The following is a 20,269-nucleotide window of genomic DNA, read 5'->3' on the forward strand; positions in this document are numbered from 1 at the left end:
TCCAAAATTGCTGTTTTTTTGTTTTTTTGTTTTTTGTCTCCCTTCAACTTCTCTTTAAGCAAACATGTAGAGAGTATAAAAATCCAACTTTTGGGTTTCTTTAGGGTTGAGCGGGAGAGAGATTGGGCATGCATAGAAAGTTGGCAGGTTTTTAAAGGGAGGAGTTGTAAACTTACAAATGTGAATTATTTATACAATTGAATACTGAATATGTATTCAAATGAACATTGGTAATAGCATTATTTATTAAACTAAACACTACCTATTTCTCGAATTGAATATGAGTACTATCATTCTTTCTTAAACTGAAAGCTGACTATTTATTAAACTAAACGTTGACTATTTCATAAATTGAACACTGACTATTTCTTAAATAAACACAAACTATTTCTTAATAAATACTGACTATTTCTTAAATGAACATTGGTACTATCACTATTTCTTAAATGGAATATTAACTATTTCTTAAACTGAACACTAAATATTTCTTAAATAAACACATGCTATTTCTTAAACAGAACACTGACTATTTCTTAAATGAACACCGGTACTATCACTATTTCTTAAACTAAACACCAATTATTTCTTAAACTGAAGACGGTACTGTCATTATTTCTTAAACTGAACACCGACAATTTCTTGAATTAAACACCGACTATTTCTTAAACTGAACATGAAACTGCCACTATTTCTTAAACGGAACACTAACTATTTCTTAAACTTAACACTGACTATTTTTTGAACTGAACATCGGTACTACCACTATTTCTTAAATTGAACACTAACTATTTATTAAACTGAACATTGACTATTTCTTAAACTAAACAATGGTACTACCACTATTTCATAAACTAAACACATACTATTTCTATAACGATTTAGGTTCGTGATACAAACAATAAATTCTAAAGTACAACGAAAGGGTGTCTTTAGTTTGCCTGTAAGCAATGTAGTTCGCCACTTCAATCAAAGGAGCAATTTTTGCTTACACGTATAAAGAGCATGGAAGATGCTTCAGGAATTAACATATTTGTCACTCATAATGCACCCTCAGCTAAATGATTAGGTATTATTTACTTAAATAATAGGGAAGTTTAACGAAAAGCACCAGGTGCTTTTTGTTAAACTTCCGTATTATTTATGTACATACGTTTGAGATGTTATGTTGCAGTGTAACAATTTATGAGTGTTTTGTTCGAAAAAACGTTTTATGAATAGTATTTAGAACAACACATATGCAATGAAATGTATAGTTTTATTTGCAATTTGAATGTTGGTTTAGTGTAATCAAAGAATCAATACCAGCATTTTATTTACTGGGATTTCAGTTTTGTTCCATCTGCTCATAGTGCAATTGTTAATTCATAAAATGTGTTCAAATCTTCTGACTTTTATTTTCTAAAAATAATAGAGGAGATAGTATGCAACACTACATTATTATTAAGTTGGGTAGATACTATAGTTTAACTTATGCACTTTTTTTGTTTCCATTCAATGCTCCATTTGCTTTATTTATTACATACGGAAAACAGCAAGCTAAATAGTCAGTGTTCCGTTTAAGAAATAGTCAGTGTTTAGTTTACGAAACAGTAATAGTACTAGTGTTCCGTTTAAGAAATATTCAGTGCTTAGTTTACGAAACAGTGATAGTACTAGTGTTCCATTTAAACAACGACTTAGCACCCTCGTTTTTTATAATTTGCTTAAATGCATCCAGAGGGCTACTATATTTAACTGCTGCTCCTTAGGTCATCATCATCTGTGGCGCACTGTGTCAATGGGGTAAGAAGCTAATCTAGCACCAATCGTAACTCCCCATCCCAACAAGAAAATAAGAAGCTAGCAAAGAAGCTATCATGCAGGCCACCAGTTAAAACCACAGGTTTTAGAGAATCGTACATTCCAAAGTAAAGTCCACAATACACGAAAATTCCAACACAACTAAACCATTAAACTGCCTTTCAACCACCCTTCTTGGCAACCTTGGCATCACTTGCCAAACGTGTTCTTGCATAGTCCCGAGAATATACAAAAAGAAGAGATGAAGCACTAGCAGCACCGCCTGATGCCAAGTTCCCAATGAACCACTTCCAATAGCCATTTTTATCCTTCTTGAAGTTATTATACACTACCTAACACACAAAAACAGTACCTGTGTCCAAACAACAAATGCTAATACCAAACTAAAAACCATAAGTCATCATTCCTAGAAAACAACTTTTATCTTATGCAGCAGGCCATGTTCCGGCTCGAGGACGAGTTCAGATCCTTGGTCGAACGCGGCAGCGAGTCACGAAAACTCAATCGCGTGTTTCGTGGTGAGTCGAATGGCGTGTTGTCGTTTGACTCGAGAGATGATGAAGAAGAAGATGAGGATGAGGTAATCGGGGACGGTGAGGAACACCAGATCCCTACTGCTCAGCCGATCGGTGACTACGACATCGTGATCGATGCGCTTCCTTCTGGAACCATCAACAACCTCCATGAGATTCCTAAGCGGATGGTGGCGGCGGGGTTCAGAAAGGAGTGCTCGCACGTGTACAGAAGATGCCGGAGAGAGTTCCTGGAAGAGAGCATGTCGAGGCTAGGCTTGCAGAAGCTGAGCATCGAAGAGGTTCAGAAGACGCCATGGCAGGACCTCGAGGACGAAATCAAGCTTGCAAATATTAGACGGAGAGATCGAAATAGGGAGGGAGAGATAAAGCTTGCCGTCAGGGGCAAAAGTGGAATGTTTTTGCTTGGGCCATTCTTATTGGGCTGATTTAAATTAAAATTAAAATTTTGTACTAACCATTAAATAAACTTGTAACATGGTTTTTGGTTAAAACTTTAAACCTTTTTGGTTAGTTTTCCTAATATTTATTTGCTCTTCGTTTTTATCCAAGAGATATCTGGGAAGGAGAGATCATAGTTTAAAATATCCATAATATCCCGATATTTCCATCGAAATTTCCGTGTTTTTGGACTACCGATATTTTTTTGGACTACCGATATTTCTGATATCGTCGATATTTTAGACCTTGCTAAGTCACTCATGTATCTTACCATGCAATGTATAAAGTGTAAAATATTGTATTATTTCATTATATATAAATGATTATGGTGTGTTTAAACTTCTTTCATTAATTACTACATATTTTCTACACTCACAATGTTTGCCAGTTCGCTATATAATCAACTTAAATCAGTTATATCTATCATGCAATGCATTTCCTTCCATTTTTTTGTGATAAACTAATAGATAATTGACTAAATAAACATCCTGCAAAGTTTCAATAAAAATTTCCAAGTTTTTCTTACAATTTCCGTGGTTTTTATTCAATTTTTATCGATATCGATAATATCCCGATATTTCTATCAAAATTTCCGTATTTTTGGACTACCGATATTTTCGATATCATCGATATTTTATACCTTGAGAGAGATTAAATAAAAAGTACCGTACTTAACGAATGTACAAAATAAATTTAATCACTTGAGTTTGTTGTATACAATTACAATATAGTTTGGGTACACTAATGCAACAAGTACAGTATAGTTTGGGTACGCTAGAAAGACACGTTGACTTGTACTTGGGTTTGAGACGATGCTATACTACATGTTAGTTCCTAGGAGTGGGCTACGAAAAGTCGGTTTAGTTTGATTTTGACCAAGAAAAAATGTCAAACATTTTAAAAACCGAATCAAACCTATTTACTTTTGGTTTGCTTCAGTTTTGATACTTTTGAAACTGACAAAAAGCAAACCGAACGAATCATGTATCTTTAAATTATTAATTACTTTAATTTGCACCTCTAAGCTTATTGTCAGTTATTTAGCGACCTTACTATAAACATATTATAAGTTGTAATGACTAAGAATTAGGAGGTTTACATGATATTTATGTGATGTTCTAATTAATAAATCGTTTTTTAGCATGATATTTTATTTAATTGAAACTCAATTCTTTTGACTTGATAAACTTTTTGTGTTCCGAAAAGCTTAATCTTTCAATTGAATTGAAATGCTTGAGATCTGTGGATGTTTGAAAGACTAAAACTTTTGAAATATTGAACGTAGGGGTGGGTTCAAAAAACAGAAAACTGGAAACACCAGACCAAACACAGAAAAACAGAAAATCGAAAAAACTGAACCGAAAAAAGGAAAACCAAACCCAACCGAACTTTATTAGTTTGGTTTCAGTTTTAGAGGTTTGAAAACCAAACCAAACCAAACCGAACCGAACCAAATCCCTTTACACTTAAAATGATGCCATTTTAGTGATAGTCCATCCTCCATATTTGACTTGATGAAGATTAAAAAAATTATTGAAAGAGCAATATAACTTTTCATATATGACTTGATGAAGATTAAACAAATTAATGAAAGAGCAATATAACTTTGCAATGGTTAAGGTAAAGAGTTTGCCCTTAATATAAACAATTGAAGACATGCTTGCAAATAGAAACATGGAGAGAGAGAGAGAGAGAGAGAGAGAGAGAGAGAGAGAGAGAGAGAGAGAGAGAGAGAGAGAGAGAGAGAGAGAGAATCGATGGGCAATTCCTAACAATGCATGTGACAACACCACCAATAGATTGCCCTTTCACCCTGACGATATCATTAATGGTAGCGATCATCTTCTCTAGGATTCCTATGCTTGTTCTGGTATTCCCTATTACTGAGGAGATAAGAAACAAGTTGATTTGCTTTTATTAGTATCAGGACTCGAGAGGAATGTTAAGATCAGTTTTTTAGGTGTGTGACATTGATAAAAAAAAAATCGAAACCAAACCGAACAAAACCAAAAAAAAAAAAAAAGAAAAAAATCGAATCGAAAAAAAGAGAGAAATTTGAACCCATCCCGTTGTCCTATTTCTTCACCCACATTATAATTTCACCCACCATAAAAAGTTAAAAAGTTAAAACATTATTTCCACACTCACTATTATTCCTAAAATAACCTCTAATTAACAACTTGTCATAAATTTGTATGAATGCATTGTACAGAGTCACCAACAACGGCTGAGACTTCATCTACAATCGTTCTTCAATGTACTAGTGAATCCACCTTCCCAAATTCAAGTACCCTATTTAGGCACGGCTGGGACTTCATTTACACTCGGCGTGCATACTCAACACCACCCCCAAACCCACTTACCAGAACCCTCATGTGCACCTGTTCCCCTTCTATCACCAACCTCGAGCACTAAAACATACGAATAGGAAAACCCATCAGTCTCCGCCTCCAAACCCACCAGCCATTTATACAATTCAACCGACTTCTACGAAGTTTCGCACCAAGCGTGGCCTCTGATCATATGGTTCCCCACAATATTACCTGTGTCTTCAACATTTTTGAAAAATTTGAGGGAGTGATTGAGACACCCAAAAGCAACGTAGAATGATAAAATTCGAACAAGAATGTATCTTTTTTTGTGAGTCCATGAATTGTTAAATTGGGTGTGAATTTAGGGTGTGCTTGCAAATCACTGGAAGCAACTAGTTTTTTGCTTTGTCCTTATATGTCATTTTATAGGAGGTTAAAATTGACTTTAAAATTTTTATTAAAAGATGGGTGGAGAAATAAGACAGCGGGGTGAATTTATCAGCATTTTAAACGTAAATCATCAAAACCAAACCGAACCACTGCATACTCGTTGGTTCGATTATATTTTCGGACAAAATGATTCGCGCCCACCCTTATTAGAGCCTCACCTTTTGATTTTATTTTCAACTCTATTGGTAAATTAACATTTGATAACATTGGCAGGGTTGTCCATGAACTAAGAGCAACTCCACCATGTGGAGTAGCCCTAGCGACAGGCCCCAAAACAATGGGCAGTAGCCCGAGCAACCACGTTTAGCCCATCCGGGCGATTGAACCCGAGGGGGACCGAGGGAGAGGCCTCGAGGGAGGGGCCTGGCGAGAGGTGATGACCCGAGAGCCCGATGGCGAGGCTGACATCAAGCGACGTTAGCCACGTTATGTATCTGAAATGCATCAGGTGCGTGTTGTTCAAGCACGCGTTGGCGCACATCGCTCGACAAGAATGCAGAAATGGGGTCCGCGACGCATATCTGAAAATGTTACCGTTAGGGAGGCCATGTGGCGCCTCCGCGTCCATTGGATCTCAACGGTAATTTTTTAGGTGCATGACATTGATAAAAACTACAATTGAAGAGTCTGCCCTTAATATAAACAATTGAAGACATGCTTGCAAATAGAAACATGGAGAGAGACAAAGACAGAGACATAATCGGTGGGCAATTCCTAACAATGCATATGACAACACCACCAACAGATTGCCCTTTCACCCTGACGGTATCATCAATGGTAGCGATCATCTTCTCTAGGATTCTTATGCTTGTTATGGTATTCCCCATTATTGAGGGGATAAGAAACAAGTTGATTTTCTTTTATTAGTATCAAGACTCGAGAGGAATGTTAAGATCAATTTTTTAGGTGTGTGACATTGATAAAAAAAAAAAACCGAACTGAAAAAAAAAAGAGAGAAAATTGAATTGAATCGAAATTTCAATTCAGTTTCGGTTTTAGCAAAAAACTGAATCGAATGAAACTGAACCAACACCTAATTGAATGTACTTTTTAATTATGTTTTGAATACATGTAGAGTGCTACTAGACCCACCCCATTGTTCTATTTCTTCACCCACACTATAATTTCACCCACCATAAAAAGTTAAAAAGTTAAAACGTTATTTCCACACTCACTATTATTCCTAAAATAACCTCTAATTAACAACTTGTCATAAATTTGTATGAATACATTGTACAGAGTCACCAACAACGGATGGAACTTCATCTAGAATCGCTCTTCAATGTACTAGTGAATACACCTTCCCAAATTCAAGTCCCCTATTTCGGTACGATTGTGACTTCATCTACACCCGGCGTGCGTACTTGACACCACCTCCAAACCCACTTACCAAACCCTCATGTGCACCTATTCCCTTTCTATCACCAACCCCGAGCACTAAAACATACGAATAGGAAAACCCATTAGCCTCCGCCTCCAAACCCACCAGCCATTTATACAATTCAACCGACTTCTGTGAAGTTTTGCTCCGAGTGTGGCCTCTGATCATATGGTTCCCCACAGTACTACCTTTGTCTTCAACATTTTTGAAAAATTTGAGGGAGTGATTGAGACACCCAAAAGCAACGTAGAATGATAAAATCCGAACAAGAATGTAGCTTTTTTGTGAGTCCATGAATTGTTAATTTGGGTGTGAATTTAGGGTGTGCTTGCAAATCACTGGAAGCAACTAGTTTTTTGCTTTGTCCTTATATGTCATTTTACAGGAGGTGAAAATTGACTTAAAATTTTTTATTAAAAGATGGGTGGAGAAATAAGACAGTGGGGTGAATTTATCAGCATTCTAAACGACCCGAGAGCCCAATGGCAAGGTTGACGTCAAGCGACGTCAGCCATGTTTTGTATTTGAAATGCGTCAGGCGCATGCGGCTCAAGCACGAGTTGGTGCGCATCGCCCGACAAGAATGCACGCATATCTGAAAATGTTATCGTTAGGGAGGCCATGTGACGCCTCCGCGTCCATTGGATCTCAACGGTAATTTTTTCTATACCGTTGGATTTCCAACATTAATAATAATTTTAAAACCTTATTTAATTGCAGCCGTTGGATCTGAGATCAACGGTCTACGTTATTCGCCTTTATAGATTAAAAAAACAGTTTAAAATTCTGAAAATCTTATCGTTGTGCCACATGGCACAATCTGGAGTGTTGGAATTCAAATTTTTTTTAATCCAACGACAGAGATTAATTATGTGAATAAAAATTTAAAAAATGTAAAAAATTAATAAAAATCCGAATTTTTTTTTTTGAAAAATAATAAAAAAAAGATTTTACTTTTCTACAAATACCTTTCATTATCTTCTACCGTACACCACAATTTCATATTTTCTCAACTACTTTCAACCACATTCCTATCTTTCTCTCAAAGTTTCAATCCAATTTTTTCCAACAAAATGACTAATGATGTAGGTACTAATTTGACGCTTATTGAAGATGTTGCGTTGTGTACTAGCTGGATTGAAGTTACTCATGATCTGATTACGGGTAATGAGATGTAGTTGCGAGAAATGTAGAGTCTTATTCATACCAATTATCTTGAGAAAATTGGTGGGAAAAGAACCAAAGAATCGATGTCCAGTCTTTGGAAAATACTTAGCCAATCGTTTAGTATGTGAAGAGATGCCTTGGCACAAGCTAGTAGTAATCTTCAAAGTGGAGAAAATTTAGTGGATCATGTAACAATATATTATTTATTTGTTTGTACTATACCCAAATTTATATTAGCTACTTTGATTATAATTATTTCTTCTCCCTCATTATGTAGACACTTCAAGCACAATCTTGGTATAATGCCAAATCCAAAACCAAAAGCAATCATTCACCCGATGGGAATGTTGGAATATTGTCAAAGATTGTCCTAAATTCAGAGTTGTGCCTGTTGGTCCTGAAGTTTTCATGATCAACACCCCTCTACACTCTACGCCTGATCATTTCTCGCATGTTCATGAAGATGACGCAGAAGAAGTGCCCGAAACGCCCCCCTGAACAAGCGTCGGGGTCGACCCGTTATCCAATTAGGCCTCAAGGTAAGAAGGCTTCAAAGAGAAAAGGGAGTGCTTCCAAGAATGATTATGCAAAGTATATGGAAGAACTTGCTCGCCAAGGTGAATTGACTTTGGTGCAAGAAATGACTAAATTTGAGGCTGATAAGGCTAGAGATGAGGCAAAAGCTGCATATGTTGAGAGAGAATTTCAAGCTAATGAGAGAGAAAGAGAGCTACTTAGGCAAGAAAGGGAACATGTTAGAGAAGAAGAATAACTCAATGAGATCGTGACATTATGAACACGCCTTTAGAAGGGAAGTCTTCAAATTCTAAATATTTTTGGAAGTCGGAGAAAGTGGACGTGGTACGAAGGAGGCATGCAAGAGAAGTGAGAGCAAGTGGAGATGGTCCTAGCACGACAAGAGAAGATCATCCTAGTACCACAAATTGGTTAGGTGATGATGAACCATTCACGAGCCCATAATTTTCCAATCACTTTGGGTTGTAATTTATTATTTATTGAATAGAGTACTTTATGCTGGTTCCAATTTATGGAATTTAGTACTTTATTTAAAGTAAGAGTAAATTTATTTAATTTGGTAATTTATTTATACTAAGACAATCTTTATTCAAATGACACAAATACGACAAATAAAATTATATAAACATATCAAATAATAATTAAATAAACTCACTAAATGAACTAAAAAAAAGCACACCAAATGAAAGTAAATAAACACACCAAATAAAAACAAACACACTAAATGAACTTAAGTATCTTGAGCTTGTTCAAATTCCCACTGGTACTCTATCAAGTCAATTTGTCGGGCATTGTGCATATATGACATTTGAAGTGCAGTATATCGTTGAATGACTCTTTCATTGTAACGTCCATCCCTTTCTAATGGCTTGTGTTGCACGGGTTCTTCGGTGGTGTCATGAGCACAATATATTTGTGTTCTGGAATTGTTCATCCTGTCTAGCTCATATTCATCAATGACATCATAATCGTACTCATCTTCCACAATCATGTTGTGAAGAATGATACACGTCATCATGATGGATCTCAGCGACTCTAAATCTAACACGCCCCGATCCCGATATTCCCCGAATACCAGGATAGGCACGTGCTAGCCGACACCCGAGGGTGACGAAAGCCATTTATTGAGTGCAAATGCTGAAAACAAGGGATATATAAGACTTATAAATATAAAAGAATAAGGAATGTGCATTTAAAGAACGTGTTCAGAGCATACAACTAACTAGAATTCTAAAAGAATTTATATAAAAATTGAATGAACAAGGAAGTGGGTCCTACACCGAGAGGACTCGAAGATGACGATGCGAAAGTGCCTGGACGCTAGGATTGTATGCCTCGATTCTAAGTCCTGAAGGGGGCGCAAAACAAACATGAGTGGACCAAGTTGATATATATATATCTATATAGATACTAAAACAGTTATCAATATACTAACCCCAAGGTTTTATGAAAACACATATATAATGATAAACATAGGTTTTCCGAAACCTAGCATGTCGTGCAATGTCTCAAATCATAACTTGTATATATAATAATCACTAGTGAATTGTCCGATAACCCCCAGGCCCTATGCCGGCTCCTCGTCTCTAAGTAAACAGTCAGAGGAAAATACACTTCAGGCCCCATGTCGGCTCCCCGTCCCTGTGCTAAATAGCCAGAGGAAACACACTCCAAGCCCTATGCCAACACCAAACCGTCGCCCGGGACAGACCATAATCTATCCCTACGTCCCGTAGCGGAAATGACTACTAGGTAAGTACGAAACCATTGAACATATATATATTGAAAAATAACTTCATAGTATATAGTCATCCATCATCTATACTATAAAGAGGTGTTCGAAACATGTTCTAAATATCAGATCGTCATCCATCGGATATTCTATAAGAACACGGGTTATAGGAAAAATAGTAATATTCAAACTAGCCTCAGTAAGCATGTTATCTCAAAGCGTTTCATGAAACATAATCATTAAATCATGCTTTTCATGTATGCATTTCTATATTCAAAACATGCATTTTAGAAGGGATCCACTTACAGATACTTCGCCGCGGAAGAGCCATGCAAACTAACAAAGACGGAAACGCCACAATAATTGCCCCTAAGCACATAAAGGGTCCAATTAATAAAACTCTACTCAAATGATTGAATTTGGGAAAACAGAGTTCATAAATGGATTCTGGACGTCGAATTACCCTAAGAAGGGTCCCAGATAAATTTTGTAAACGTCCATAGAATATTCTAAAGAATATTCCCTGACGGAAAATTTTCTAATGGAATATTCCTTAACGGAATATTCCACATAAACGGTTTGGTTCGGTTAGGGTTTAGGGTTTAGGACTTGGGTTATGGTTAGGTTCTAGAATAATGGGTTAATGGGTTTAGGCTAAGGGGTTTGGGTTAAGCTTTTAAAAATGGTTGGGCTTTAAGAGTTTGAGTTTAGTTTCAAACAAATAATATAAATAAAAATAAAAGGATTTGGGTTGGGTTTAGGGGAAAAAGGGCTTAGGGTTTTAAGGGTTTCAGATTTGGGCTTAGGGCCCCAACCGACATGGCCCAAGGTCCTTTAGAATTGAATAGAAATAAAACCAAAACAAAACTAAAGAGAAATGGGCTTGGGCTTAGTGATCCGGCCCAAAGGCCTTTAAATTAACAAAATAATTAGAAATAAAAGGGTTGGGTTGGGCTGCCCAGGGTTTTAGGCTTGGCAGGAACGGCCCGAAGGGCCTGGGTTTGGTGGGTCGCTGGACCTCAAGAAAAAGAAGGCCGAAATTTAAGGTTTTTCGTCTGAAAACAGAGCTAACTTTAAACATCTATAATTTTGTCAAAACGCAACGAAATAAAGTGATTCAAAAACGAAAATCTTAGTTCTCAAAGTGACGAAGAGAAAGGTACCTTACACGACGTCTAACTCATCTAGGGTTGGCCGAAAAACGTCTCAAAAGAGGGCTGTCCGAGGGAAAACTGTAAACTCGCCGGAATTTCTGGGTAAACTTTAAATAAGTATAACTTCTTCAATACTCAACGAAATTGGGTGAAACAAAAAGGAAAGTTGTAGTACTCAGCGAGACGAAGAGATTGATACCTTACACACCAGAAAAATCGCAGTGGTTTGGCCGGAAATGGCCTCGAAGGGGACGGTGCTTGTCGGAAAATATGGAGAATGCTCCCCGAGCAGTTTTCACGTTTAAACCTTCACCAAAAACCACTTTTTAGCAACCACTAAACCTTCTAGACTACCAGGGAGAAGGATGGAAGAGTGGTTCAACTTACCTTCGTTGGAAACCACTTGCACAGTGACTGTGCATAGTGCCAAAGATAGATCGGAGATGTGAGGGAGAGAATGGATGTCTGAGTGATGGTGATGGGTGGTGCGTCGTGGCCAGTTGGGTGTGAGGATAAGTGTGTGTGTGTGGGGGGGGTGCATCGGAGAGGAATAGAGAGAGGTAAGAAAAAGGTTAGAGAGAAAAGAAAGAGAGAGAGAGTTTACATGGGAAAAAGGGAGAAAGATAGGAGAGAGGCCAGGGGACAAAGCTCATAGGGTGGGCCCCACATGGCTCATCAATTAACATAAAAAAACAATTTTTAATTGGGGGTGGGGTGTAACAAAATCAAACATTCTAGAAGCATCCCTGACAATTGCCTAGCGAGCTTGGAGGATACCAAAACAACGCTCCATATCTTTCCTGCACCCCTCTTGACAGCTTGCAAAGTGTTTTTCCTTTGCACTTCGCGAACGTGGCACTGTTTTGACAAATAATGACCACCTTGGATAAATGTCGTCTGCTAGGTAGTATGGTTGGTCGTACTTATGTCTGTTGACCTAGTATGTGACTTTTGATGCCTTTTTACTTATGTCCGTTGACCCAGTATGTGACTTTTGATGCCTTTCCTTGCAGGACATCGTTGAACACTAGGGATTGGGCAAGGACATTGAGGTTATTTTGAGCTCCTAGAACCCTGAAAAAGGCGTGCCAAATCCATGTATCAAAAGATGTCACCGCCTCCAAAATGATACTTTTTGCTCATTTTCTGTCCCCATAAGCGCCTTGCCATGCATTTAGACAATTTTTCCAGGTCCAGTGCATACAATCAATGCTTCCAATCATCCCAGGAAAATCTCGCATCTCACCCTTCTTCAGAAGCCTTTGTAAGTCCATCTTAGTAGGTATCCAGAGGTACTCTGCGGTGTAGATAGATTCGATTGCTCCACAAAATCTCATCAGGGACTCAAGAATGGTTGATTTCCCCATCCTCGCTATCTCATCCACTTGGTCTGCAGATACTCCATATGCAAGCATCCGTAAGACAACAATAATTTTTTACTTAGGAAGGAGACCCATAACACCAAAAACATCATTCTTTTGCACAAAGTAAGAATCATGGTTGTAAACAACAATCATGATTTTGTCGAACAAATTTCGTTCTATTTTAAAACGACGTCTAAAGTAAGTATTAGGGAATGCACTGTTACGAACAAAATAATCGTCCAAGAGATCCTTACCTCATTGTTGCCTGCTTCTATCAAGGTTTGCGAAATGGCTGGGCCTGTAGATCTGAGCCATAGCTTGGATGACTCGACGGGAATGTGAGGCTCTGGCCATTCTTGTTTCGTCATCTCTCATTCTACGCTCCTCATCCTCTTCCATCTCATTTTGGGCCACCTGGAGATTGAACATTCATTCTGATTGGTTAAACAATTATTTCTCTTGTTGATCGATTTCCCACATCATCCTTGAAGAAGAAGACATTGTAAGAAGGAAGCAGAAACTATGAATAATGATACAAATTTTGATTTTGGTGAAGAAGGAAGTAGAAACTATGAATAATAATAGAGCTCTTGAGAAAATTGGTGTGAGATTTCTGAGGATGGATGATGGATTATATGGAGGATTCAGAAAGGATTAGGTTGTAGATAATGCCACGTGGCATGTTGTCATTTGTTAAAAATCTGATCGAAATCTATCTTCAAAGATTGTAAATAGATTGTGACACGTGGTGCGACGTGATTGGTTAAAAATCTTATCGGAAATCTATCATCAACGATTCTGAAAAGGTAACGACACGTGACACGACGATATTGGATAAAAAACTTATCCAAATCCATCACCAATAATTGTCTTTTCGGATAATGACACGTGGCGCAACGAGAATGATTAAAATTTTTATCCGAAATTACAAATAAAATTATTTTGTATTATTTTATAAATAAAAAATACTATTATTTTATTGCCTATTACCAGTGCTATTCAGTGTAGGGGTCGAGATGAAAAATGCAATTACTGTTCACTAGATGGATTAAATAATGAATAGTTTTGGGGGGTCTTAGCAACGGTAGAGTTGCTCTAAAGCGACCTGGGTTTCCATTTTTTCAATGATGTATTTTCTTGGCAGTTTCAATTTACTTAAATGAACAACCGGGTATTTTTTTAATTTAATTTTAATTTTTTTTTTAATTGATGAAAGGTGGACGACCGGTTCAAGTCACCTGAATAACAAAAAATAGCTTCTTTATTTATTTATTTTTTGACAATGATGTCATGTTTAAATATTAATATCGTTGTATTGTTCTTTTGAAAAGGTATTTAGCGGGAATACAAAACATAGATTTTAACGACCGAAACCATAGAACATCACATAACAAAAATACATAGGATAGATTTAAACGACCCAAGTGCACTATGTTGTATTCAAACTAGTTCGACAAGATATGGCATGGTGTGCATTCCATGAGTCCAAAACTTGGCCACTTTTAAATGACCTACAGGGAAGAACAATTGACAACCTCATCGACGTTTTTACCACCCATATATGTCCAGTATCCTTTCTTCGCATCTAAATCAACATCCATTTGTGGTGGTTGAGCATAAGTGGGCAGAGGTGCTAACTCTGTGTGCCGAGAAAAACTGAAGTTGCCCATGAAAGGGTAAGGAGACGAAGATGGGGGTTAGTCTTGAGCCTGTCAAATAATGGTTTGCATAGTTCTCTCAATTTTGGGTAGAATTCTACAACATAATTTAATGAACCTAGAAATCTTTGGAGTTGGGTTTCATTAGTGATTTCATCTAGGAATTTATCTGCAAACTGGATGACTCTGTCTATAGGTTCGATTGTTGACTGAGGGATGTTATATCCTAAGAATCTTATGTTGGTTTGAAACAATTTTATTTTTTGTAGATGAAACGACTAATCCGTTTAACTTAATTATTTTGGATAACATATTTAAATGTTTCCAATGTTCATCAATTGACTTTGAATAAATGAGAATATCATCAATGTAAACAATGGTGATTGATATTTCATTCATTATGTTTTGGAATTCATTGGGACCTTTAAAGGAAGGGTTCCCCATTTTTTGGAAAAAATGGTGACTAGTTATGGGGTCTACACCACATCGAACTTCAACGATACGAACCGTCTATTTTTTCAAGTTGGACCTCATAGATCATCCTTGCAATATATTAGCCAATCAAAAATATTTGAGACATCTAATTGAGTTCAAAAAAATTGACGAACACTTTGCTCTATAAGAAACAATAAAATTTCATCATGATAATTAAATAGATAAATGGTTTCGGATTAAATTGAATTTTTGTAATGATGATCTACAAATTGAGGCTTACAAAACAGACAGTTCAGATTGTTGAAATTCGACGTGGAGTGAGCCCTACAACAAATCCTTATTTTTACCCAAAATGGAGGATCCCTTTGGATAAAGGGCTTGTATAAGAATAAGTGCAATGCTCTTTTCTTTTCTGACTTATATTTTCAAATCGAACAAAAGTTTTGTAAAACTCTTTTCGTTAAAGCTTCAATTCTAAACTTACATTGGAGTGCTCTATTACCTGGATAATTTTTTTCCAATCAATGAAAGTTCTGCTACCTTGAGCTTGAGATATACTATGATTAGTTGTTCTCTCATATTAGCTGATATATATAAAGCTAATAAACCCTACATACATCAATGGTAGGTAAGGATGGCAATTTAATCCGTCAAACCCGATACCCGCAGTTAACCGACCCGAACAATTCGGTTTTGAGTAGAAAATTTTGGGTTTTTTAAGGGTTCGGGTAACTATTGAGTAAATTGTTCAGTTTCAGGTTCGGTTATGGTTATAGGGGTATCTGATCCGAACCCGTCCCGTTTTTATTCTTTAATAAAAAATATAAATATTTATTATATATATGTTTTTATAAAAGAACACACCTCACTCTCTCTCTCCATGTTCCTCCCATTTTTGTGCTCTGTGCCTCTCCCTTCCCCGAGCACCACACACTACACATGCAAAACAAGGACCACACCACCATCTTCTCTCCCTCATCCAGTCATCCCTCATCTTTCTCTTCTTCCTGTGCTCTCTCCCTCACCTCACTTCTCTATAACTCTCTCTCTCCCTCTCCTCATTACACTCTCCTCAGTCCTCACCTCTCCCAAGCTACGCACACACCGCACCACCACCCACACCACCCCACCGTCTTTGGCGAGCCCTCAAACCACACCCTCCAGACCCCACACCATCTCTGCAACCTCTCGCTCTCTCTCCTCGTCCCTCTAGCACCATCACCCCAACTGAACTGATTTGGGGTTTTTACTCGTTGCCTCTATTGCTTCACTTTTTTATTTTTGAAAGTTTTTTACTTGGTTTTCTATTTGATTCCTCACATTAAAGTTGAATTGTAGTTGCAAAATTTTCATGGTGTTGCATTGTTGTCGGAGATTCAGAAAGAAAAGGTGAGGGAGGAATTAGAACATCATGGGAAAACAAATGGGGGAAACCGTTACCTGATGGGTAATTCGTTACCCAACGAGTTTGGTTACGAGGAATACCCGTTTGGATTTTTTTACGGTTTCGGGTACGGGAAAAACAAATGGGTTCAGGTATGGGGATGGCGCATCCGAACCCAATCCGACCCATTACCATCCCTAAGAGCACCTCCAGCGGGGGAGGTTGCTCGGGGGCTGTGGATCAAACAGTAGCAAATTGATGGGGGGATGAGCTCCAGCGTATGGAAGCCCGAGCAACAGGCGAGGCCCGAGGAGCAGGCCCGTCGAGGATTGCCAGCCCGAGAGCCCGAGGGCTGCGTCAGGCGCGTGCGTTGCACGCGCGCGTGGGCGCGAGTCGTCCGACAAAAAAACAGGGCTGGGGCCCGCGATTTCAGTTTTGAAAAGTAACCGTTGGGGAAGCCACGTGGCTTCCCCATGTCTGTTCGATTGAAACGGTCATATTTTATGGACCGTTGGATTTCCAACGGTAAAAAACATTTAAAAATCTCATTTAATTTCATCCGTTTGATCTAAGATCAACGGTTCACGTTATTAGGCTTTGTAAATTATATAAAAAAAAAGAAAAAACTGTTTAAAAATCTAAAATGTTACCGTTGTGACACGTGGCACAATCTGGAGTGTTGGAATTTAAATTTTTTTAAATCCAACGGCAAAGATTAATTAGGTGAATAAAAATTTAAAAAAAATGTAAAAAAATTCTTAAAAATCCGAAAAAAAATTATGAAAAATTATAAAAAATTTTGATTTCACTTCACCTATAAATACCTTCTCATTATCTTCTACCCTACACCACAATTTCATATTTTCTCAACTACTTTCAACCACATTCCTATCTTTCTTTCAAAGTTTCAATCCAATTTTTTTCCAACAAAATGACTACTCAACCAGGTACGAATTGGACGCTTCTTGAAGATGTTGCGTTGTGTACTAGTTGGGTTCAAGTTACTCATGATTCGATTACGGGTAATGAGATGCAGTTGCGAGAAATGTGGAGTCTTATTCATACCAATTATCTTGAGAAAATGGGTGGGCAAAGAACTAAAGAATCGATGTCCAGTCGTTGGAAATTACTTAGTCAATCGTTTAGTACGTGGAGAGACGCCTTGGCACAAGCTAGTGGTAATCTTCGAAGTGGGGAAAATTTAACGGATCAGGTAACAATATATTATTTATTTGTTAGCTACTTTCATTATATTTATTTGTTTGTATTATTTATTTGTTATCTTCTTTCATTATAATTATTTGTTAGCTACTTTCATTATATTTATTTGTTTGTATTATTTGTTACCTACTTTCATTATAATTATTTGTTAGCTACTTTCATTATAATTATTTGTTTGTATTATTTATTTGTTACCTACTTTCATTATAATTATTTGTTAGCTACTTTCATTATATTTATTTGTTTGTATTATTTGTTACCTACTTTCATTATAATTATTTGTTAGCTACTTTCATTATAATTATTTGTTTGTATTATTTATTTGTTACCTACTTTCATTATAATTATTTGTTAGCTACTTTCATTATATTTATTTGTTTGTATTATTTATTTGTTACCTACTTTCATTATAATTATTTGTTAGCTACTTTCATTTATAATTATTTGTTTGTATTATTTATTTGTTACATACTTTCATTATAATTATTTATTTGTTACCTATTCTCATTATAATTATTTGTTTGTGTAGGAACTTCAAGCACAAGCTTGGTATGGTGCCAAAACCAAAAGCAAAAACAAAACATTCACCCGGTTTGAATGTTGGAATATTGTCAAAGATTGTCCTAAATTTAGAGTTGTGCATGTCGGTCCAGAAGTTTTCATGAACAGCACCCCTCTACACTCTACACCTGAGCATGCCTCGCATGATCATGATGAAGATGATGAAGAAGTGCCTGAAACGCCCCCCGTTGAACAAGCGTCGGGGTCGACCCATTATCCAATTAGGCCTCAAGGTAAGAAGGCTTCAAAGAGAAAAGGTAATGCTTCCAAGAATGATTATGCAAAGTATATGGAAGATCTTGCCCGCCAAGGTGAATTGAATTTGGCCCGGGAAATGGCTAAATTTGAGGCTGATAAGGCTAGAGAGGATGCAAAAGCTGCAGCTTTTGAGAGAAAATTTGAAGCTGATGAGAGAGAAAGAGAACTACTTTGGCAAGAAAGGGAACATAGAAGAGAAGAAAGAATGGCTGAACGAGATCGTGACATTATGAAGGAGCCTTTAGAAGGGAAGTCTCCAGACTCTAAATATTTTTGGAAGTCAGAGAAAGCGGATGTGGTGCGAAGGATGCGTGCAAGAGAAGCGAGAGCAAGAGGAGATGGTCCTAGCACCACAAGAGAAGATTATCCTAGCATGACAAGAGAAGATCATCCTAGCACCACAAATTGGTTAGGTGATGGTTATCATCCATTCACAAACCCATAATTTTCCAATCAATTCGGGTTGTAATTTCTTATTCGGGTTGTAATTTCTTATTCATTGAATAGAGTACTTTATGTTGTTTCCAATTTATTGAACTTAGTACTTTATTCAAAACACATTTAAACACACCAAATAAAATAACATCAACACACCAAAAAAACACACCAAATAAAAACAAACACCAAATAAAATAAAATTACATTTCAACTCACTAAATGAACTAAAAAAACACACCACATAAAATAAAATAAATACACCAAATAAAAACAAACACCAAATAAAATAAAATTACATTTCAACTCACTAAATGAACTAAAAAAACACACCACATAAAATAAAATAAACACACCAAATAAAAACAAACACTAATGAACTTAAGTATCGTCAGCACCCCTCAATTCCCACTGGTGCTCTATCAAGTCAAGTTGGCGGGCATTGTGCATATTTGACCTTTGAAGTGCAGTATATCGTTGGATGATCCTTTCATTGTAACGTCCATCCCTTTCTAATGGCTCATGTTGCACGGGCTCATCGGTGGCGTCATGAGCACAATATATACGTGTTCTTGAATTGTTCATCGTGTCTGGCTCATATTCATCAACGGCTTCATAATCGTACTCATCTTCCACAATCATGTTGTGAAGAATGATGCACGTCATCATGATGGATCGAAGCGACTCTACATCAAACAATCTGGCAGCACCTCTGATGATCGCCCAGCGAGCTTGGAGGATACCGAAACAACGCTCCACATCCTTCCTGCACCCTTCTTGACATCTTGCAAAGTGTTTTTCCTTTGCACTGCGCGGACGTGGCACTGTTTTGACAAATGTTGACCACCTTGGGTAAATGCCATCAGCTAGGTAGTATGGCCCGTCGTACATACGTCCATTGACCTCATACGTGACTTTTGGTGCGTTTCCTTGCAGGACATCGTTGAACACTGGGGATTGGGCAAGGACGTTGAGGTCATTTTGAGCTCCCGGAACCCCGAAAAAGGCGTGCCAAATCCATGTATCAAAAGATGCCACCGCCTCCAAAATGATACTTTTTGATCCTTTTCTGTCCCCATAAGCGTCTTGCCATGCACTTGGACAGTTTTTCCAAGTCCAATGCATACAATCAATGCTTCCAATCATCCCTGGAAAACCTCGCATCTCGCCTTTCTTCAGAAGCCTTTGCAAGTCCATATGAGTAGGTATCCGGAGGTACTCTGCGGTGTAGATAGATTCGATTGCCGAACAAAACCTCATGAGGGACTCAAGAATGATTGATTGTCCCATCCTCGTTATCTCGTCCACTTGGTCTGCAGCTGCTCCATATGCAAGCATCCGCAAGGCAGCAGTAATTTTTTGCTGAGGCAGGAGACCCATAGCACCAAAAGCATCCGGCTTTTGCACAAAGTAAGAATCATGGTTGCAAACAGCGCCCATGATTTT

At 37.4% G+C, this 20,269-nt stretch overlaps 1 protein-coding gene and 1 long non-coding RNA gene across 2 annotated transcripts; one reads left to right on the top strand and one right to left on the bottom strand.

The window, feature by feature from the left end:
- Positions 1-9,146: 9,146 nt before the first annotated feature.
- Positions 9,147-12,084, bottom strand: LOC139190588 (uncharacterized). Its single transcript, XR_011574908.1, has 5 exons — positions 11,895-12,084; positions 11,707-11,814; positions 11,517-11,605; positions 10,660-10,722; positions 9,147-9,969 (listed from the first exon to the last, which is right to left on the bottom strand). It is a non-coding gene; the product is annotated as an uncharacterized lncRNA (long non-coding RNA).
- Positions 12,085-17,157: 5,073 nt separating this feature from the next.
- Positions 17,158-18,916, top strand: LOC139190321 (uncharacterized). Its single transcript, XM_070810350.1, has 2 exons — positions 17,158-17,561; positions 18,099-18,916. Exons 1-2 carry the CDS (start codon positions 17,280-17,282, stop codon positions 18,831-18,833), a joined length of 1,017 nt encoding a protein of 338 aa, XP_070666451.1. The 5' UTR covers positions 17,158-17,279; the 3' UTR covers positions 18,834-18,916.
- Positions 18,917-20,269: the final 1,353 nt, after the last annotated feature.

Source organism: Malus domestica, chromosome 13 (genome assembly GCF_042453785.1).
Source record: "Malus domestica chromosome 13, GDT2T_hap1".
NCBI lineage: Eukaryota > Viridiplantae > Streptophyta > Magnoliopsida > Rosales > Rosaceae > Malus > Malus domestica.

Bases quoted from the DNA above. Each gene is read 5' to 3' on its own strand.
- LOC139190321 (XM_070810350.1), top strand. From the start codon at position 17,280: ATGACTACTCAACCAGGTACGAATTGGACGCTTCTTGAAGATGTTGCG. The intron at 17,562-18,098 runs GTAACAATATAT...TTGTTTGTGTAG, and splicing joins GGGAAAATTTAACGGATCAG to GAACTTCAAGCACAAGCTTG.